Raw genomic sequence first — 17,435 nt, 5'->3', positions numbered from 1 at the left:
AATGCCCCTAGATCATAACTTCAAATGATGGGACATGGAAGAATAAAAGGTATCTAAGGCCTCAATGCTAGTAGATGGTGTTGCGGATAATTTACACTACACATAGTTTTTGGTCAGCAAAGGAAGCCTCCCTTTGAGCTGTATGCTTCCAGTTTGTAATATGGAAGACTTTACACTTAGAGATAAAAATATGAGTTTGCATAGTGAATGAGTTTAAAGGTTTACTGACTGATTTATTTTTTATTATTTGCATTACTTTAGTGCTGAGGGAACCCAACAGAGATTGAGGCCCATTGTAGATTCCAAGGCCAGAAGGGACCACTGTTATCATCTAGTCTGACCTCCTGCATAATCTAGGCCATAGAACTTCCCCAAAATAATTCCTAAAGCAGATCTTTTAGAAAAACATCAAGTCTTGATTTAAAAATCATCAGAGGTGGAGAATCCACTACGATCCTTGGTAAATTGTTCCAGTGGTTAATTGCTCTTACCATTAAACATTTATGCCTTACTTCCAGTCTGAATTTATCTAGCTTCTGTTTCTAGCCATTGGATCATGTTATATCTTTAGAGGTATGTTTGTGAAATATTATAATTTAGAGAGGCTCCCTTAGAAGAGGCAGTATTATGAATTTAGGAATTTTGAAATGTGTCCTGGAAGCAGAGGGGTTGAGAACAAAGGGTAACTGTGTACATTAGTTCAGCATGGATGCTCTTTAGGTTTTTAATAAAAGTTTTATTCCTTACTCATTCACTGGTTTCTTATTTAATGAATCCCAGGGTCCTTACAATACCTTTCTCTGCTAGACTAAAGAGCTCATTATTATATATTTGTTCCCCATGTAGATATTTATTGACTGTAATGACTATAAGGCATGTTTTCTAATCCTTTAATCATTCTCGTGGCTCTTTGCACCCTCTCCAATTTTTCAACATCCTTTTTGAATTGTGGGCATCAGAACTGGACACACTATTCCAGCAGTGGTTGCATCAGCACCAAATACAGAGATAAAATAACCTCTCTACTCCTCCTTGAGAATCCCCTGTTTATGCATCCCAGGATTGCATTAGCTCTTTTGGTCACAGCATCTCACTGGAAGCTCATGTTCAGCTGATTATCCACCATAACCCCCAAATCTTTTTGAGAGTCACTGCTTCCCAGGATAGAGTCCCCCATTCTGTAAGTATGGCTTATATTTTTTGTTCATAAATGCATAGCTTTACATTTAGCCATATTAAAACACATAATGTTTGCTTGTGCCCAGTTTTCCAAGCAATCTAAGTCATTCTGAATCCATGACTATCTTCTTCATTATTTACCACTCCCCCAATTTTTGTGTCATCTACAAACTTTCAGTGATGATGTTTTCTTCCATGGATAAAAATGTTAAATAGCATAGGGCCAAGAACCAATCCTTGTGGGACCCCACTGGAAACACACCTTCTTGATGATGATTTCCCCATTTACAGACCTATCAGTTAGCCAGTTTTTAATCCATTTGATGTGTGTCATGTTAATTTTACATGGTTATTTTTTAATCAACAGGTGTGTTACTAAGTCAAATGCCTTACAGAAGTCTAAGTATATTATGTCTACTCTATTATCTTTATCACTCAAACTTGTAACCTCATAAAAAAATCAAGTTAGTTTAACATGACTATTTTCCATAAACCATGTTAATTTGCATTAATTACATAACCCTCCTTTAATTCTTTATTACTTGACTTCTGTATCAGCTGCTCCATTATCTTGCCCAGGGTCAATGTCAGACTGACAGGCCTATAATTACCTGGGTCATCCTGGTTACCCTTTTTAAAAATTGGCACAACATTAGCTTACTTCTAGTCTTCTGGAACTTCCCCAGTGCTCCAAACCATATTGAAAGTCAGCATTAACGGTCCAGCGAGCTCCTCAGTCAGCTCTTTTATACTCATGGATACAAGTTATGTAGACCTGCTTATTTAAAAATGGCTAACTTTAGGAGCTTCTGTTTATCGCTGTGTGGAGACACTAGTGGAATGCAAAGAGTGTTGTTATCATCATCATCATCATATGATGAGAATATCATCTTTTTCCCAAATACAGATCAGAAATATTTATTGAACACTTCTCTCTTTTCTGAATTAGTATTGATAATTCTATCATTTCCATCTAGTAATAGACTAATACCATTGTCAGGATTCTTTTTTTTCCCTAAAATATTTTGAAAACTCCTTCCTATTGTCCTTATTCTCTGCAGGCTGTAGAGTTCTCCTTGTGTCACTTGGCTTCCCCTGTCAGTTTTTCACAAATTTTGAGAAGCACTGTACAAAACATAGTGAGAGACAATTTCTGCCCTGAAGAGAGAGCAGTCTAAGGCTTGGTCTACACTAAACCCCCAATTCGAACTAAGGTACGCAACTTCAGCTACGTGAATAACGTAGCTGAAGTTCGAAGTACCTTAGTTCGAACTTACCTCGGTCCACACGCGGCAGGCAGGCTCCCCCGTCGACTCTGCGGTACTCCTCTCGCCGAGCTGGAGTACCGCAGTCAACGGCGAGCACTTCCGGGTTCGACTTATTGCGTCCAGACAAGACGCGATAAGTCGAACCCAGAAGTTCGATTGCCAGCCGCCGAACTAGCGGCTGGGTATAGACGTACCCTAAGGTAGACAAGAGAAAAGGAATATACCATACAAGCAGAATGAACAATGATGGTTGACAAATTTAATGTTCGCTAAACAAAGAGGCAAAGGAAAGGAGAAGGTACATGGAAGTGAGGTGTAAAGGGACTAGGAGAAAAGAGAAGAGCAGGGGAAGAAGGAAAGCAGATGGAGTAAGGCTAAAGTGAGGAGGCTGTAAGGGAAGGAGTTGTACCTAACAGTCACTTGGGGAAAAGGATGTCCAGAGTGAAAACTGAAATAATCAATCAGGCACTGATGAGGTCATTGGGGTCCAAAGGTCCCTGCTGCAGCTGCTTGTCTCTGCTCCTGCTGGCCAGGTTTCTGGGAGGCCCCTCTGAGGAGATTCTTTCTTCCGCAAGCTCCCATGACTAGCGAGAAGGAGTGGGTCCAGATTGGCCTTGTTGTCCCAGAACTGGGCATCTCCCTGCACAGTTTTGCGTCTGGGTCCTGAGATAACCTTGGTAAGTCCAGCTGGGTCTCAGCTCCCCTCTTTTCCCCATAGTGCAGCCGTACCACCTGCAGCTGTTTGTGTCTGCTCCTGATGGCTGTGTTTCTGGGAGTACTCTCCCAGCAGTATCTTTCTTTGCTGAACTCGTGGCTGGGGGAAGGGTGGGATCTCACAGCTCCCTGAAAGGGCAGGGAGGGCTTCTCTCCTGCAAGTTGATTGATTTTATGCAAAATTTCAGAAATTAGGCAGTGTTACAGATTCATCTCAAATTCCTTCCCAAGAGAGTGATGATATTTCACATTGATCAGCCTACGAACCCCAACAGTTTGGCCAAGTCATCATGCACAATCTGGCAGGTCCTTCTTTATGAATTAGATGTTGAAAAATTATTTGAGTTTCCTACACTAAAATCCACATAGTGTTTTGTTTTGCTTTTACAATAGGTCAAGCTGCGTACAGGGAAACCATGTCTAAATAGCAGTCTCACTGCATCAGTCATTGCAGTTTTCTTGCAGGCCTGAAACTAGAGGGTATGTTAATGTGCACACAAAGGTGTTTCAGAGTTGGTAGCTCATCTCAGATCTCTTTCTGTCCAGAAGAGTTACAGGTAAACCACATACAGTTCTCTATATAATTACAAAGAATTATTGCTTGGATAGCATCGTGGCTTGAATCCTGGTTCCAGAAGTAGGTCAACTCTTTCAGATCGTACCCTGCTAATGCATTTTTAGGCTGCGTCTGTGATTAGTCATTAGCTAGAGAAGACTGCAGTAGCACCACCAGGGAGGAGGAAACTGCTCCTTCACAGGGAGGAAACTGGCAATCATCCAAAGCACAGGAAAAATACAAAGTACACATTTAGAAAGGAACAATAGGTTGCATAAATACAAAATGGGAAATAACTGCGTGGGAAGGAGTACTGCAGAAAAAGACCTGGTGGTAATAGTGGATCACAAAAAATGAGTCAACAATGTAATTCTGTTGCAACTCCCTCCCAACATTATTTTGGGATGTATTAGCAAGAATGTTGTAAGCAAGACACAAGAAATAATTATTTTACCTTACTCAGCATTGATAAAGCCTCAGCTGGAGTATTGTGTCCAGTTCTTCGCACCACATTTCAGGAATTATGTGGACAAATTGGAGAAAATCCAAAGGAGAGCAACAAAAATGTTTAAAGGTCTAGAAAACATAACCTATGAGGGACGATTGGGTTTATTTAGTTTGGAGAAGAGAAGTCTGAGGGGGGACATGATAACAGTTTTCAAGTGTGTAAGAGGTTCTAAAGAGGAGGGTGATAAATTGTTCTCCTTAACTGCTGAGAATAGGACAAGAAGAAACAGACTTTAACTGCATCAAGGGCAATTTGAATTGGACATTAGAAAAAACTTCCTAACTGTAAGAGTACTTAAGCACTGGAACAAATTGCCTAGGGAGGTTGTGGCATCTCCATCATTGGAGGTTTATAAAAAACGGGTTAGACAAACACATGTCAGTGATGGTTTAGATAATACTTAGTCCTCACTCAGTGCAGGGGACTGGACTAGATGAGCTATTGAGATCCCTTTCAGTCCCACGTTTCTATGATTCTATGATCTTTTACATCTGTTAAGTGTTTTATAATTCTCTTCATAAAAATCCTCTGCTCCTGTTATTTTTTCTGTTAGTGATATATTCATTAAGTTGACATGCAATTAAAATATGTCTGTTTCAGTTTTATTATTATTATGTTTAATCGCAACATGTATTAGGGCACTACTTGCATTTTTTAGATCCCAGGAACAGGGTTATATTAGAAAAAATTACCTTTGAAAAAAGGAAAAATACCTGTAATATTTATTCTCAGAAGTTCTTGTAGTTATTATTACTAGGAGCCAAGTTACTCACCCATTACACCCATCTATTTTCCCTGCAATGTTGACAATATTTTTTATTACTTTCCTCAGAAAATGAGCTGACTATTAAAGGCATTTGGGACCATTGCCATTCCTTAGTAGATACTACTTCTTGATGAGGCAGTGTAGTACCTTTAAAATTAGAACTAGGGGAGTATTCAGTAGCTTTATTCTGAAAAATTGGACCCAAAGGTGGGCATCTGTTATAGTAACTAATTTCCTGAGATCATAGAGGCAGCTATTAGAAACAACTACTGGTAAGTAATTTTCTTTATTACAATATAATTCAAAATGATGAGTTGTGATGACTTATATCAGTGACTTCTCATGGAAGTTTGGGAATTTTCATCATTTCAAATTTAACCACAATAGCTTTCCCTTGTTTTTTCAATAATATTTTAAAATTTTTTGCAGCAAACATAATCACAGATGCAAATTTGGTTTTCTTCAGGGTCTTGGCTTCTTCCTGTTTTTAGCTGAGTTGATGGTGCCCTTGGAATTGAGCAACAAGTGCAAACACTCTACTAGTTGATGTGAATTCTGGTCCCAATTACTCAGGGCTTATCTACACAAACAATTAATTCATGGCCAGCTGAGGTGTGAACCGTTCTCACACTAGCTTGCTGTGGACTAACAGTCCACATGGACCCTGCTACTGCCTTTTAACAATCTGTTAGTTCACTTTGATCTAGTCCTCTTTGAAACAGAAGATCAAAGCACACTGACAAACTGTTGTATCAGCAGGGTCTATGTGGACGTTCCATGTCAAACTAGTGCAGGGTAGATTCGTACTGCAACTTGCCACGAACTAAATGTTTGTGTACACAAGCCCTTAAACACATGCCTAACTTTAAGCAAGTGAATAGTCCTCTGGATGTGAAGAGATTTAAGGAACCTTGTGGAATTGGAGTTCTCTGTTACTAAATTTTTGTAACACTCCTACACTAAAATAACTGTAAAACCCAAATCCACATCCTATTTTGGACCTGCTGAGATCATTATTTGAGCCTCTCTCTCCTTCACACCAGTAGCTGCCCTTTACCATTCAGCCCTAAAAGAAATCTGTGTTTTTTTTAATCTGACCAGTCTGCATATATCCCTGCTCTCTTATTTTCTAATGTATTTCTCTTTAAATTCATATTATGTTTCATTATATGGCCTTGTGTATTTTATTCTCTTTATGTATTACATATACGTTTGCTTCCCTCATTGAACCGGGTAGTTCCATTTCTTTAATCTTATGTGAAAAATATTAACCATGGGAACAATCAGTTCCATTAATTTTTATGGTACTTTGTTATAGCCAAGCAAAACCCAGTGCTTTCCAGGTGTCATTATGCTGAAAGCTTTGCATATTTCATCTGCAGGGAGGTGCCATCAGGTTTTGCTCTTTCGTGCATGTCTAATTTTTTCTATTTTTATTACTTCCAGAGATCTTCTAAAATGCGCCAGAGATTTTTCTGTTTGGGAAGTATAGAGAGTTTTATAGTAGTTTGTAAATATATTAATAATGAGTTTCACTTTGGGATGTGCTTGGCTGAGTATTAATAGCTCTGATGGCTTCGTTTTGTTTTGTGGTTCTCAATATGAATGCTATACAGTGATTTATTTCATACCCTTTCTCATAACAACTTTGGTTCACTTTTACTCATTCTTTTGGAGGGGGCTGTGGCATTTAATCTGTCTTTCACCTGAGATTAATTCTTCTCCACTGTGCTGTGGATGCCCTGTAATTTCTTTGCTTGTTTAATTAAGTGATTCCATTCACGACTCCTAGGTGTGTTGTTTGTGGGTTTTATTTATTTTGAATGGGTCACTAAACTAATAAAATACTGTTTGATAACTGCATTCCCTAAATTCAATTTTGTGTTCTTAAAAATGTTCTCATTGTTGTGTATTTCAAAGTACTGTGGTTTCCTTTATTATGAATGAGAGCATCAAACCTTTCATTAAGATGACATTTAACTTCCATTGTCCTTTTTGATGATGTGGGGAGGTAGAGAATCTGAGTACACTGGAGCACAGTTAAACAGCATGATGACTCTGTCTGAATTGGTGGTCCACAGGGGGAAAAAAAAATCGATTCTTGAGTAAGAATTACGTAGTTTTGAATAGAATAAAAGAATTGTTTTAGGAGAAAATTTTAACTATGTTCGTTTCCAGCATTCACAGGCACAACTGAGGTGTTTTAGATCACCTTATGTTCATCCTGACGATACATGCTTAAGGAAGGAGATACAGGGTTATTGGGATAGATAGATAAGTTCATCACTTTTCAATGCTGCCTGCCACAACATGTGTAATTAGTACTATTAAAATAACTGAATTAAAAAGGTTGTTCTGGCTCTTATAAAAAGAGACATTTTTAAAAAAAGTAAAAAATAATTTGTTTTTCATTGAATTCCAGTACTACATGAGAGATGGCCTCAGTAACATACTAATCTCTAGTTCAAATGGCCTACGGTTAGGGTAAAAGAGAAGGAGGAAAATCATGCGGGTCACATAATATTTGGTCACTTGAATAATGTGTAGAAAACATTTTTGCTAGTTACTTTCTGTTATCTGTTCTCTGACTGTGCCCCGGTTAGTTTTTTATTAAAAGTCAGTCAAGGAAAAGACACATTGTTTATTTTTCATTGTGTAATTTGTCTACCAGGTTGAGCATCCTCAGAGGTCCAAAAAGGCAGTGTGGCACAAACTGTTGTCCAAACAGAGGAAAAGAGCAGTAGTGGCCTGCTTTAGAATGGCTCCATTATATAATCTGCCAAGGTAAGAATGATGTGGCGAGCGTCAAATGAAGGAAATACACATACCAAGGTTCTATAATGTTGTTTTCTGTTTTTATCTCCGAAATGAAAATGTACAATGATTTATTACATTCTTGTCGTCTGTCTTTTGAAAAGAGCTGCTAAAAGTGCTAAGTGAAAAAAGCTGATCATGGCATTTTCTCTTCTCAGTAAACCCTTCTGTTACGTTCTTCTTGGTATAAATTTTCTTTTCTATTGGTCTGCATTTATATCCAAATGCAGTGCTCGAGCTCATGGCCCAAACACAGGATTGTGCACCCCAGAAACCACTACATGATCATGAGGGGAAGTAAATCTCCTCTCAGGCCATGAATCAGCTGTGGGGCAACAGTAATTATTAGGTGCACACTTATCACAGGACAGAGGGCTGGGATTATTCAAATAGTAATGAATCCTAATCTTCCCATAATTCCACCCTGGACGCTCTCTACATGCCTTCCCTCTACATCCTGCTCCTCCAGGCTGCACAAGGTGTCCCTGCTCCTCCTTGTGAAGCAGAAGTACAGAATCTACGACCCGAGAAATCTCAGTGGCTGTGGAGGAAGGGGCTGGATTTGCCCCTAGACACTTTGCTGTTTGGCCCAGTCCAGCAAAAAGTATTGCTAGAATGTGTGTGTCCATTGTACAACATGCTACTCTCTCCAAGCGATCATTTGGCCTGTTGCCAAGCTCAGTCAGGAAAAGGGAATTCTGTATCAAGCACAAAAGCCATGACAATTGCTGAGGCTGAGTCTGTGATTCTGCCCCAGGGAAGGTGGCAGTGGTTTGGGCTATCACATTGGATTGATTTTGGCCCTATGTACCTGCTTCTAAAAGGAAACTACAGCTATATATAGGGATTGAGACACCTTTGCCACTAGTTATTCTTACTTTTTAAAAGTGGTTCAATGTGTTTCTGCATATATGCATATTGGAGTTGTATATTTTTATTAATTCTGTTTCACTCTTCATTCACCCCAAACATTTGAAAATGATTGCTGAAATGAATGAGGATTCATAAGATTATTCTATTGAGGTGTACACCACTGATTCAATTATAAATGTGAAAAGTTTGTTTTTGCTGATTATCTTGCAAGTATCTCTGAAATAAAAACATGGTCCTAAATTCACTTTACTCTGCATTGATTTAATTTTACTTATTTTGAAATAAATTAATTTATGATTTTGAATATGCAAATTTAATCATGAAAATTAAAAATACAATTACTTGGCCATCAGTCCAAACAAAAAGGCATCCATGGCTGTGGTCCCAGCAGTATAGTGTTAAATGAAAATTTTACAGTCAAGATGAAACACACTAATGTAATCCCACAAGATCATCATCATTGAAAGGATTGTAGTTCTCTCTTACTATTTTTAATTGCTTCAAAAGATACTTGAATGATTAGATCTTGGAATAATTTATTAAACTCTGACACTAGTTTGCGTAGATGTTTTTAATGCCAGACACTTTTGAATAGGGGACATCAGTGAAAATTCTAGGGCAGACTTAATTAAACAAATGGATATTTTTTGACAGGTCTTACCAGGAAATATTGGTCCCCTGTGCAAGTGGTTGTTGTAATAGCTGCAAAATTCTCTGAATAAAATGAATTTATATTGAGTAAATCTTCTTTTTATAGATTAATAGTTTTGTTTTAAATATTCTCTCTTTAGGCATCGAGCTGTCAATCTCTTTCTTCAAGGTTATGAAAAGTCTTGGATTGAAACAGAAGAGCATTACTTTGAAGATAAACTGATAGAAGATTTAGCGGTATGTTCTGGGTGCAGGGATAATGGGATTGTAGATTATATTTATTGATAATCATATATAATGAACAGACAGGTATTTAAGGAAAAAGAACAAAATATAAAACCAGGGTATTAGTATTGGCCCCGACAAGACCTTCCCTTAGGAGCACCCGCAGAAGTTGCATAGGGGGAGGAAATCTATTAGGGAGGTAGAGCTTGAGCCCTGCAGAAAATGCCATGGTTCCTACTCCAAACCCGTCAGATCCTGTGAGCCATTGGCAAATAGGCTCTGTGTTCTTGTCCACTGCTGAGCCTCCTCCCACTCTGTAGGGCCCGGGTGAAGGGCACGAGTCCTGAGGAGATGGCTCAGCCCCACCTTTCACACTGCGGGCCCAGTTCAGTGCACACTGAAGTCAGGTATGAGTCTTAGCATTTTGTGAAGGGTCCCCTCCATACACAAAGGTAGGGGAGGAAAACTGGGCTGCTATTATTAAAAATCAAAATGTTTAATTTGATTTTAACTGTTTTGAGTTTATGCTGAGAGAGACTGTGAACTGTTTTGAAGCAGACAAAGATTGAAACAGAAGAGGGAATATGATCAATAAATTGACAAAATGTCAACGAGATTTCTACTATTAGGAGGCGGGATAATTGTTTTTTGCCTAAGTTTTAAAAACCAGTTAGTTTTGTTGAAGTCAGTTTTCTGTAGATCCCTTTTTGTGCAATGCATTACATTGTCAGCGTAAAATACAATTTTCCTGATTGGATTAGAATTCGATTCACTGGACAGCGGTTATAAAAACAAGAAAATATTTAACAGTATTTGTGCCTGTCTACAATAATTGTTTACAACAGGCTATTTAAAAATAATCAATTCAGAATCTAGCTTTCAGCAACTTTATTATAACAAATTAAATTTCTTCATTTTTTGTAATGTAGTCAAAAGATAACATACAGTTGAAAAGCATATTTTCATAATGATTTCTATAGATATTATCTTTAATAGCTTTGAGCAATTCTGAAGATTTCTGAAGATCATCTAGAATTTGAGAAACAGAATATTGTAGAAACATTGTTATAAAGAGAAATGAATAGAAGCATATATTAAGATATTAACCCAACAAAAAGCTTTAATTTATTACGTGATTAACTATGATTTTGTGAGGATTAGACAGACAGTCTACTCAGAGTCTAAACACTTATATAACGTTATGTGCTCAAGTATAACCAATTTAACACTTTAATGTCCGGCATTTCTCTTTCCCTATTTTTTAAATGGTAGGCTCTAGTGGGGTTATGAGAAGTTGGAAAATGACATAAACTAAAGAGCAGAAGATGTCAGTGATTAGAGCATAATTAGACCCTTCTCCATGCATAACTGATCCTTGCTTCCTCCACCTATGCATAATGTTGGGCTTTTTCTCCCTTGTGTGTATAGTGTTATGTGACTTCACTGTCTATTTTGGCCTCATGCTGTTAGTTATATCCCCTAGACAGATGAGAGCACAGAAGAGTTCATTAAAAAAAAATCTTTTTATTGCAGATATAACTTAATAAATTCACACACACTAAGAGGGTAACGCATTTAATAGCAGCTAGTGCCTCTTTAAAATGTTTACAAATAGAAACCTCTAACAAGAACACTTCAAGAATTGTTCCTGATCTTTGGAAGTAAACAATGGATAAATTATTATAGTTGTTTATAGCAATACACACAGCCTAATTTCAGACTGCTCAACTTCTGAACTACTGAACATGCTGTGCGCTGACATCCACTGTTCCTGCAAAATCTTTAAAACTAGAATCCACTTACGTGCAACTAATCTTGCATCTTGGAGGGCAAACAGAAGCTCATATTCTTGGCCGGAGTGGGGGACTCCTGCTGCACCATTCATACATTGACCGAGAGAGAGACCAGAAATAGACACACCCTCATGATATTTATTTCATGTATGAGTTTATTTCTATGATATTCACCCCCATGTATCTTCAAAAATTAAAAAAGCAGGGCTCAGTGGCCTCGAGAAAAGAAGGGGAAAATAAAAAGTAACTGTAAGGGCTTTGAAAAAGGAAACACAAAATGTTCATAGATGAATTAACCAAAATATAATAGAAAGTCTTTACACTGACCCTGGCTGTCAGAACTACTTTGTGACCCCAGAGACATTCCCCAAAATTGCAAGAAGTGACAATTTTGTGGCAGCAGGGGGTGGGTGTGCATGCAAACATCTGGTACAGTAACTAACTTAAAATAACATGAAGGGCTCTCTCTTCACTATCTAGTCACCTTTCCTCCTCATCTCAGCATGATGTGTATGTATGCTCTGGGAAGATCAAAATAAACTCTGTACCAGCAGATGGCTAGAAGTCTCACACCAGTATGCCTTTTGGGGAACACAAAGCAGATTGGCTGCTGCAGTGCCCTTTAATAGAGGGCAGCATGCATTCCCTCCATGCCAGCTCTGTTCTGATGGCTGGTGTAGGAGGAGGAAGGAACTGTTGAAGTTAGCACCGTAGATTACAACACAGTATCCCAATCTTAGAAGCTCCTTGCAGGGTCAAGCACCCTGTTCACATGCAGAAGGACAGCCAAGGGTGTCCGACACTTGCTATAAAAACCAAAGTAATCTGGAAAATTTCTCATGAAAGGAAATAATTATTTCTATTTTATTTGTCCTTTCCTCCAATAATAGAAATGGAATTCACCTTTTCCTGCCCCTTATTCCCTGGCTTCTCAAAATTCCACCAATGGGCCAACATTTTGCTATTCAAAGTGTGATTATTTCAGTCTGACATGCTAAACCCAAAAGGAAAGCATAGCCTTGCCAAGTCTGGTACATTGAAAAGACAATTTGGTGGGTTTCTGCCACAATTGCATTTTCTCCTCTTGGGAATGTTTCAACATTGTCACATTTTAATGTATGAGGTGATGATACCAGCATCAATACATTTCAGGGTGCCACTCCCTTCACAAAGAGAAGGACAATGTTGGTTTCAGCCTGAAGTCTTTCACCAGGGTCACGCTGTAGCATGGAAAAGTTTACTTTTATTGAAAAGTATCACCAAAATAAATTGAGATTTTTAATCTATTTTTTAACTTTTTGACTATGGTGCTTTACAATAATGGGGGTTTATCTGAAATTAAATCAGATGGCTTACCATGCCTTCCTTTTTTTAATGTTCTGTTACAAAAAACACTGTTCCTATATTTAATAAAAAGACAGAGATTATATATGCACCTGAGTTCATATGGATACACTTGATATAATATGACTTCTGGCAGTAAACTATGTTGAGAAACTATTACTGAGTGCAGTTATTTAACAGGAATGATACTGAATTAATTAATGTTAGTGTAACTCAACTACTATTGTGTGGCACTTCAATATTTAGAAACACTATAATTAAAAATGTTCCCAATTAATTTTTTTATAGATTCATACATTCCAAAGCCAGAAGGGACCACTGTGATCATTTAGTCTGACCTCCTCTATAGCAGTGGCCATAGAACTCCCCCAAAATAATTCCCAGAGCATTTGTTTTGCCCACTTTTGTTAAGTTTGTTCAGGTAGTGAATTTTACATTTAAATAAATGTAAATCAAAATTTTATTAATTAATAAATTGAAAATTAAGAACCCCTGCATTCCAGAAACACCAGAAAACCCACTTGTTCTCATTGCCATGCTAGAGTATACTAACGCAATGAATTCCATTTAACACAGTCATTGGCAAATTGATTCCTACATTTAATTTGAAGTAGACCTTTGAAATCCAATATCGTGGATTAAAAAATTAACACAACTTCCACTCTTTAGCTTGATCAGTTTTTATAACGTTAGGCAAGTGTTTTGGATGATGAAATCATGGGTTATAGAAAGTTGTCATTTAATTAAAGAGAATAAAGAGCCCATGGAGGGCCCGCTATGATGATCAAATATGACTGCAATTATAATTTGCATTATTCAGACATAATTATCTGTTGTAAGCACTGACTTGTATTCCTAAATGTTTGTGCACACTCCTGGTCCTGGATAATAACAATGGTGACTTATTTCCCTGAAAATGGGCTAATTTAAAGGCTTTATGAGACAGGCACTGCCATATCTGACAGGAGCCAAGCCCACAGCTTCATCCAGTAAATATTCGGTACAGCTGAATGGAGAGGGAGGGGGTGAATGAGCCATTTGTAGCTCTCTGATCATTGGCCCAGTTCAATACTGATCCAATCACTCACACAATTCAGAGCAGTATTAGATCTGCTCTAAACTACATCTGCTAGCTATTGCCCAAAGGACCTGGTACACTAGCTAGGATAGCAGGAATTGCAGCAGCACTCTAGCCACAACCTCTATACCAGAAGGGCTAGAAGTGGATAGCCTAGAAGCCATCTCGGTGCCATATGAGTATGAAATCCACAGCTAGCCCTCAAAGCTGGCTTTCCAGCTCCTTTGCAAAGAGACTGGAGCAGATCAGATCATCTGACCCAGAATCTTTTAATATTTCAGTTTCCTCATCTGTAAAACAGGAATAATGAGGATGACAAAGAAGCAGTGGATACATTTATGAATGTGCTTAAGTACTTTGAGATTCTTGGAGTGAAAACTGAGAATTGTTGTTTGTGGATTTAATATGGTGTCCTTTTTCAGGCTTAGCTGCCTTTTCCTGACAGGGTGATTTAACCCTTAGTCCTTACAATGGAAAGTCATTTGGTGTTTTGCCTGAGTAAGGTCTTCAGGAAGAAATTCACAAAGGAGTTTAGATCTTACATCACTTTTCCTTTTAGAAAAATAGAATTATCTGTGGGAATTTACAAAATTTACTCTTTTTTAAAAGCAATTCAGTGAAGTGAAGACTTATCCTGCATGCTTATCTTTTCAATAAAGTTATAGAAAATATAGCTACTAGTGTCTCACTATATTATTATGTGAGGGCAATCGCTCTCTGAGTGAAATTCACCTTTGTGTGTACGACCAGCACCTATTTTGAGGTCTTAAGTGATCTCAAGTGATCCTTAAGCCTCTTGCCGAAATTCTTCATAGGTAATTTCTGCATTAATATGTAAGTATGGGAAAGTCCCTATTTTCTTTGAAAAGTTAAAAGTGAACAACTGATTCCTTGTGAGTAACTTTGAAATACTTTCTAATTACATTTAAATTCCTTATGTATCCTGTGTGTTCTGTGTCTCTCTTCCTTACACTTTGTGACTAAAAAGATTTTAAAACTGGATAAGTTTGTTTTAAAAATAAGAATGGTTACTGTTCCTTATTCCCCACCTGAATTCATGCTTCACAGTCAGAAAGAGAGGATTATACATTCATCTAAGGAATAAGGATTTGAAACCATTAGGAAAGAGATAATAAGACAGAAAATATCAAAATCATATGATATCATAATGCCATTATATAAATCTACACCTTGAATATGTGTGCAGTTCTGGTTGCCCCATCTCAAAAAAGATATTAGAATTGAAAAAGGTACAGAGAAGGGCAATAAAAATGTTTGAGGATATGAAACTGCTTCTGTATAAGGAGAGAGTAAACAGCTTGAAAAGAGACACAACTAAGGGTGGATATGATAGAGATCTATAAAATCATGAATGATGTGGAGAAAGTGAATAAGGAAGTGTTATTTACTACTTCACATTACACAAGAACCAGGGTAACCCAATCAAATTAATAAGCAGCAGGTTTAAAATAAACAAAAAGAAGTACTTCTTCACACAGCGCACAGTCAACCTGTGGAACTCATTGCCAGGGGATGTTGTAAAAGCCAAAAGTATAATGGGGTTCAAAAAAGAATTCCGGTACATAAATTCTTATTAATCTCAGGAGTAGATTAATTATCAGCAGATACCCTCAATAATAAAGACCAAAGGAAGGGAAATGTGAAAGTGCTCATATATAATCAAAGTTGTTTAAAATAGAATTTGCTGTGTTCTGCCCCAACGTGCTACTCACCTCTCTTTGACTTCATTGGGAGTTGCACATGTCTATCTCAGAGTACAATAGGGTTCCAGTGTATTTTCCCTGAGGGTTTCTTTCCTGATGTTTAAAGCAGGGATTCCCAAACTTTTTCATAATGTGTGCCACTTATTAACAGGACTTTTGAATACCTAATCTCCTTGCAATTGTCATGTGGCCAAACCCCTCCTATTGTGATCAAATAACATGCCTGTGACAACAATTGTTGACATGGAATATTAATCTCAGCTATGCATTGGGCATATTTTTATCTGTATTTTAATGTATTTGGGCAGGTGGAAATGAGGAGGAGCCAGCACCACGTGCTTAGGCAGTTCTCCTGGAACCACCACCACGTGTTCTCTGGAACATTGATGGTCAACATAGTACAGTTTTGGGGACCCCTGGTTTGCAGACTGAAACTATCTGAAGTACTATGCTGTCATATGAAAGTTGGCTTTCTACTAATTCATGGAGGCTCATAAGATGAGGTTAAAAATAATGCTTTGAAGATACTTTCAAATCCAAACCTTTAGGGGGTGCTCTGTCAACTGCCACTTTATAAATCATTGTAAAAAGAAAAGTCAGCCCTAACTAGAGGATTGTAAACCTAAAATTAAAAATTACCCAACCAAGCAAAGATGCTCTTTTCTAAGTATGGAAAAACTTGGGCAAATGTAGAGCTTTAAAGTGAGAAGAAAAAAAATCTACATTAACAGTAAAAATGCAGACTGTCCAAAGGATCCACCCTTGCCAACTTTAACACTGTTATTGGTAGACATGAAATCCCCCATCTTAAAATGATGAGGAGGGCTGCAAGTTTGGGTTACAGCCCCTCCCTCACCGCACAATGCATCAGGCTCTTTAGGGAGCAAGAAGCAGCATGGTTGGCAGGTCACAATAGGCACCATAAAGTAGTAGGAGCAGGGAAGAATTCTTCACTCTGCTGAGGCAGGCTGTTACAGTAAGGTAGGAGCAGATAGTTAGTGCCTTGTCAGCCTTAAGGTGGTAGCCCATACTGTGTTCAGGCTATCCCCTCAACTTAATCCTGAAGACAGTAATGGTAGGGTTTGGGACGGTATCCAGGGAAGGGGGGGGGGTAGCTATTATGAGGAATGGGGTGATTCAGGGTAAATTTTCATGGTTTGAGTGTGTTCAGGATTCTAGCCTACCTGTTCCCAAAGGTACTCCATGGAGCTAGACTGCTAAATCCTCGTTATCTAGGAAATTCAAAGAGCCCAAATGATATGTATTACTATAGTATATCTAATACAAGTTTCACAGTCTGACAGATTTCACAACAAATAACGTAGAATGCATATATTTTTTTCCATTCCAATTTTCTTTCCCCACAGAAACCTGGAGAGGAGCCACCAGAGGAGGATGAAGGCATTAAAAGAGTTGATCCGCTGCATCAGCTTATTCTGCTTTTCAGTCGAACAGCCTTAACTGAAAAATGGTAAGGTTGGTGGGAGGGGCTGTAAAATTTCTGCAAATTGTCTAGCTGCTTCCATTTTTTAAATTGCAGCAGTTTGCCATGCAATATGTCACATATGCAAATAGTGTTGCTAAGCAAGCACTAACGGATTTGCATGTACCTGCACATGTAGGGCCTGATTCTTAATTACATTGGCAGAGTGGCATAGAGGGGCCTTACCATAACTGAGAAGCAGGTACATGGAATTTTCTGCAGCAAACAGCTCTGCCTACAAACGTCAATGCCACGTTTATGGTTGCTGTTGAAAATTTGTCCCGTGGTGTCCTTAGTAATGTCCGTATTCCACATTGAAAGGGACACGCACAGCTTGAAAATTGTTTCAGAGTAGCAGCCGTGTTAGTCTGTATCCGCAAAAAGAACAGGAGTACTTGTGGCACCTTAGAGACTAACAAATTTATTAGAGCATAAGCTTTTGTGGGCTACAGCCCACTT

General features: G+C 38.1%; 1 protein-coding gene across 10 annotated transcripts in view; it reads left to right on the top strand.

Moving 5' to 3' along the window:
* RYR2 (ryanodine receptor 2) overlaps positions 1–17,435 on the top strand; it is a 690,844-nt gene that overhangs the window by 562,134 nt on the left and 111,275 nt on the right. For 6 of the 10 annotated variants that reach the window (XM_034765038.1, XM_034765041.1, XM_034765045.1 and 3 more), the window contains 4 exons: positions 6,438–6,473; positions 7,663–7,775; positions 9,470–9,566; positions 16,861–16,964. In XM_034765038.1, the coding sequence (XP_034620929.1) occupies positions 6,438–6,473; positions 7,663–7,775; positions 9,470–9,566; positions 16,861–16,964 (350 nt within the window). The remainder of the gene's footprint in view (positions 1–6,437; positions 6,474–7,662; positions 7,776–9,469; positions 9,567–16,860; positions 16,965–17,435) is intronic. The other 4 variants (XM_034765046.1, XM_034765042.1, XM_034765040.1 and 1 more) reach the window with 1 other exon arrangement.

This window comes from Trachemys scripta, chromosome 3 (assembly GCF_013100865.1).
Source record: "Trachemys scripta elegans isolate TJP31775 chromosome 3, CAS_Tse_1.0, whole genome shotgun sequence".
In the NCBI taxonomy this organism is placed as follows: domain Eukaryota; kingdom Metazoa; phylum Chordata; order Testudines; family Emydidae; genus Trachemys; species Trachemys scripta.
The sequence above is the reverse complement of the archived record's forward strand: the minus strand, read 5'-3'. Positions and strand labels throughout refer to the sequence as shown.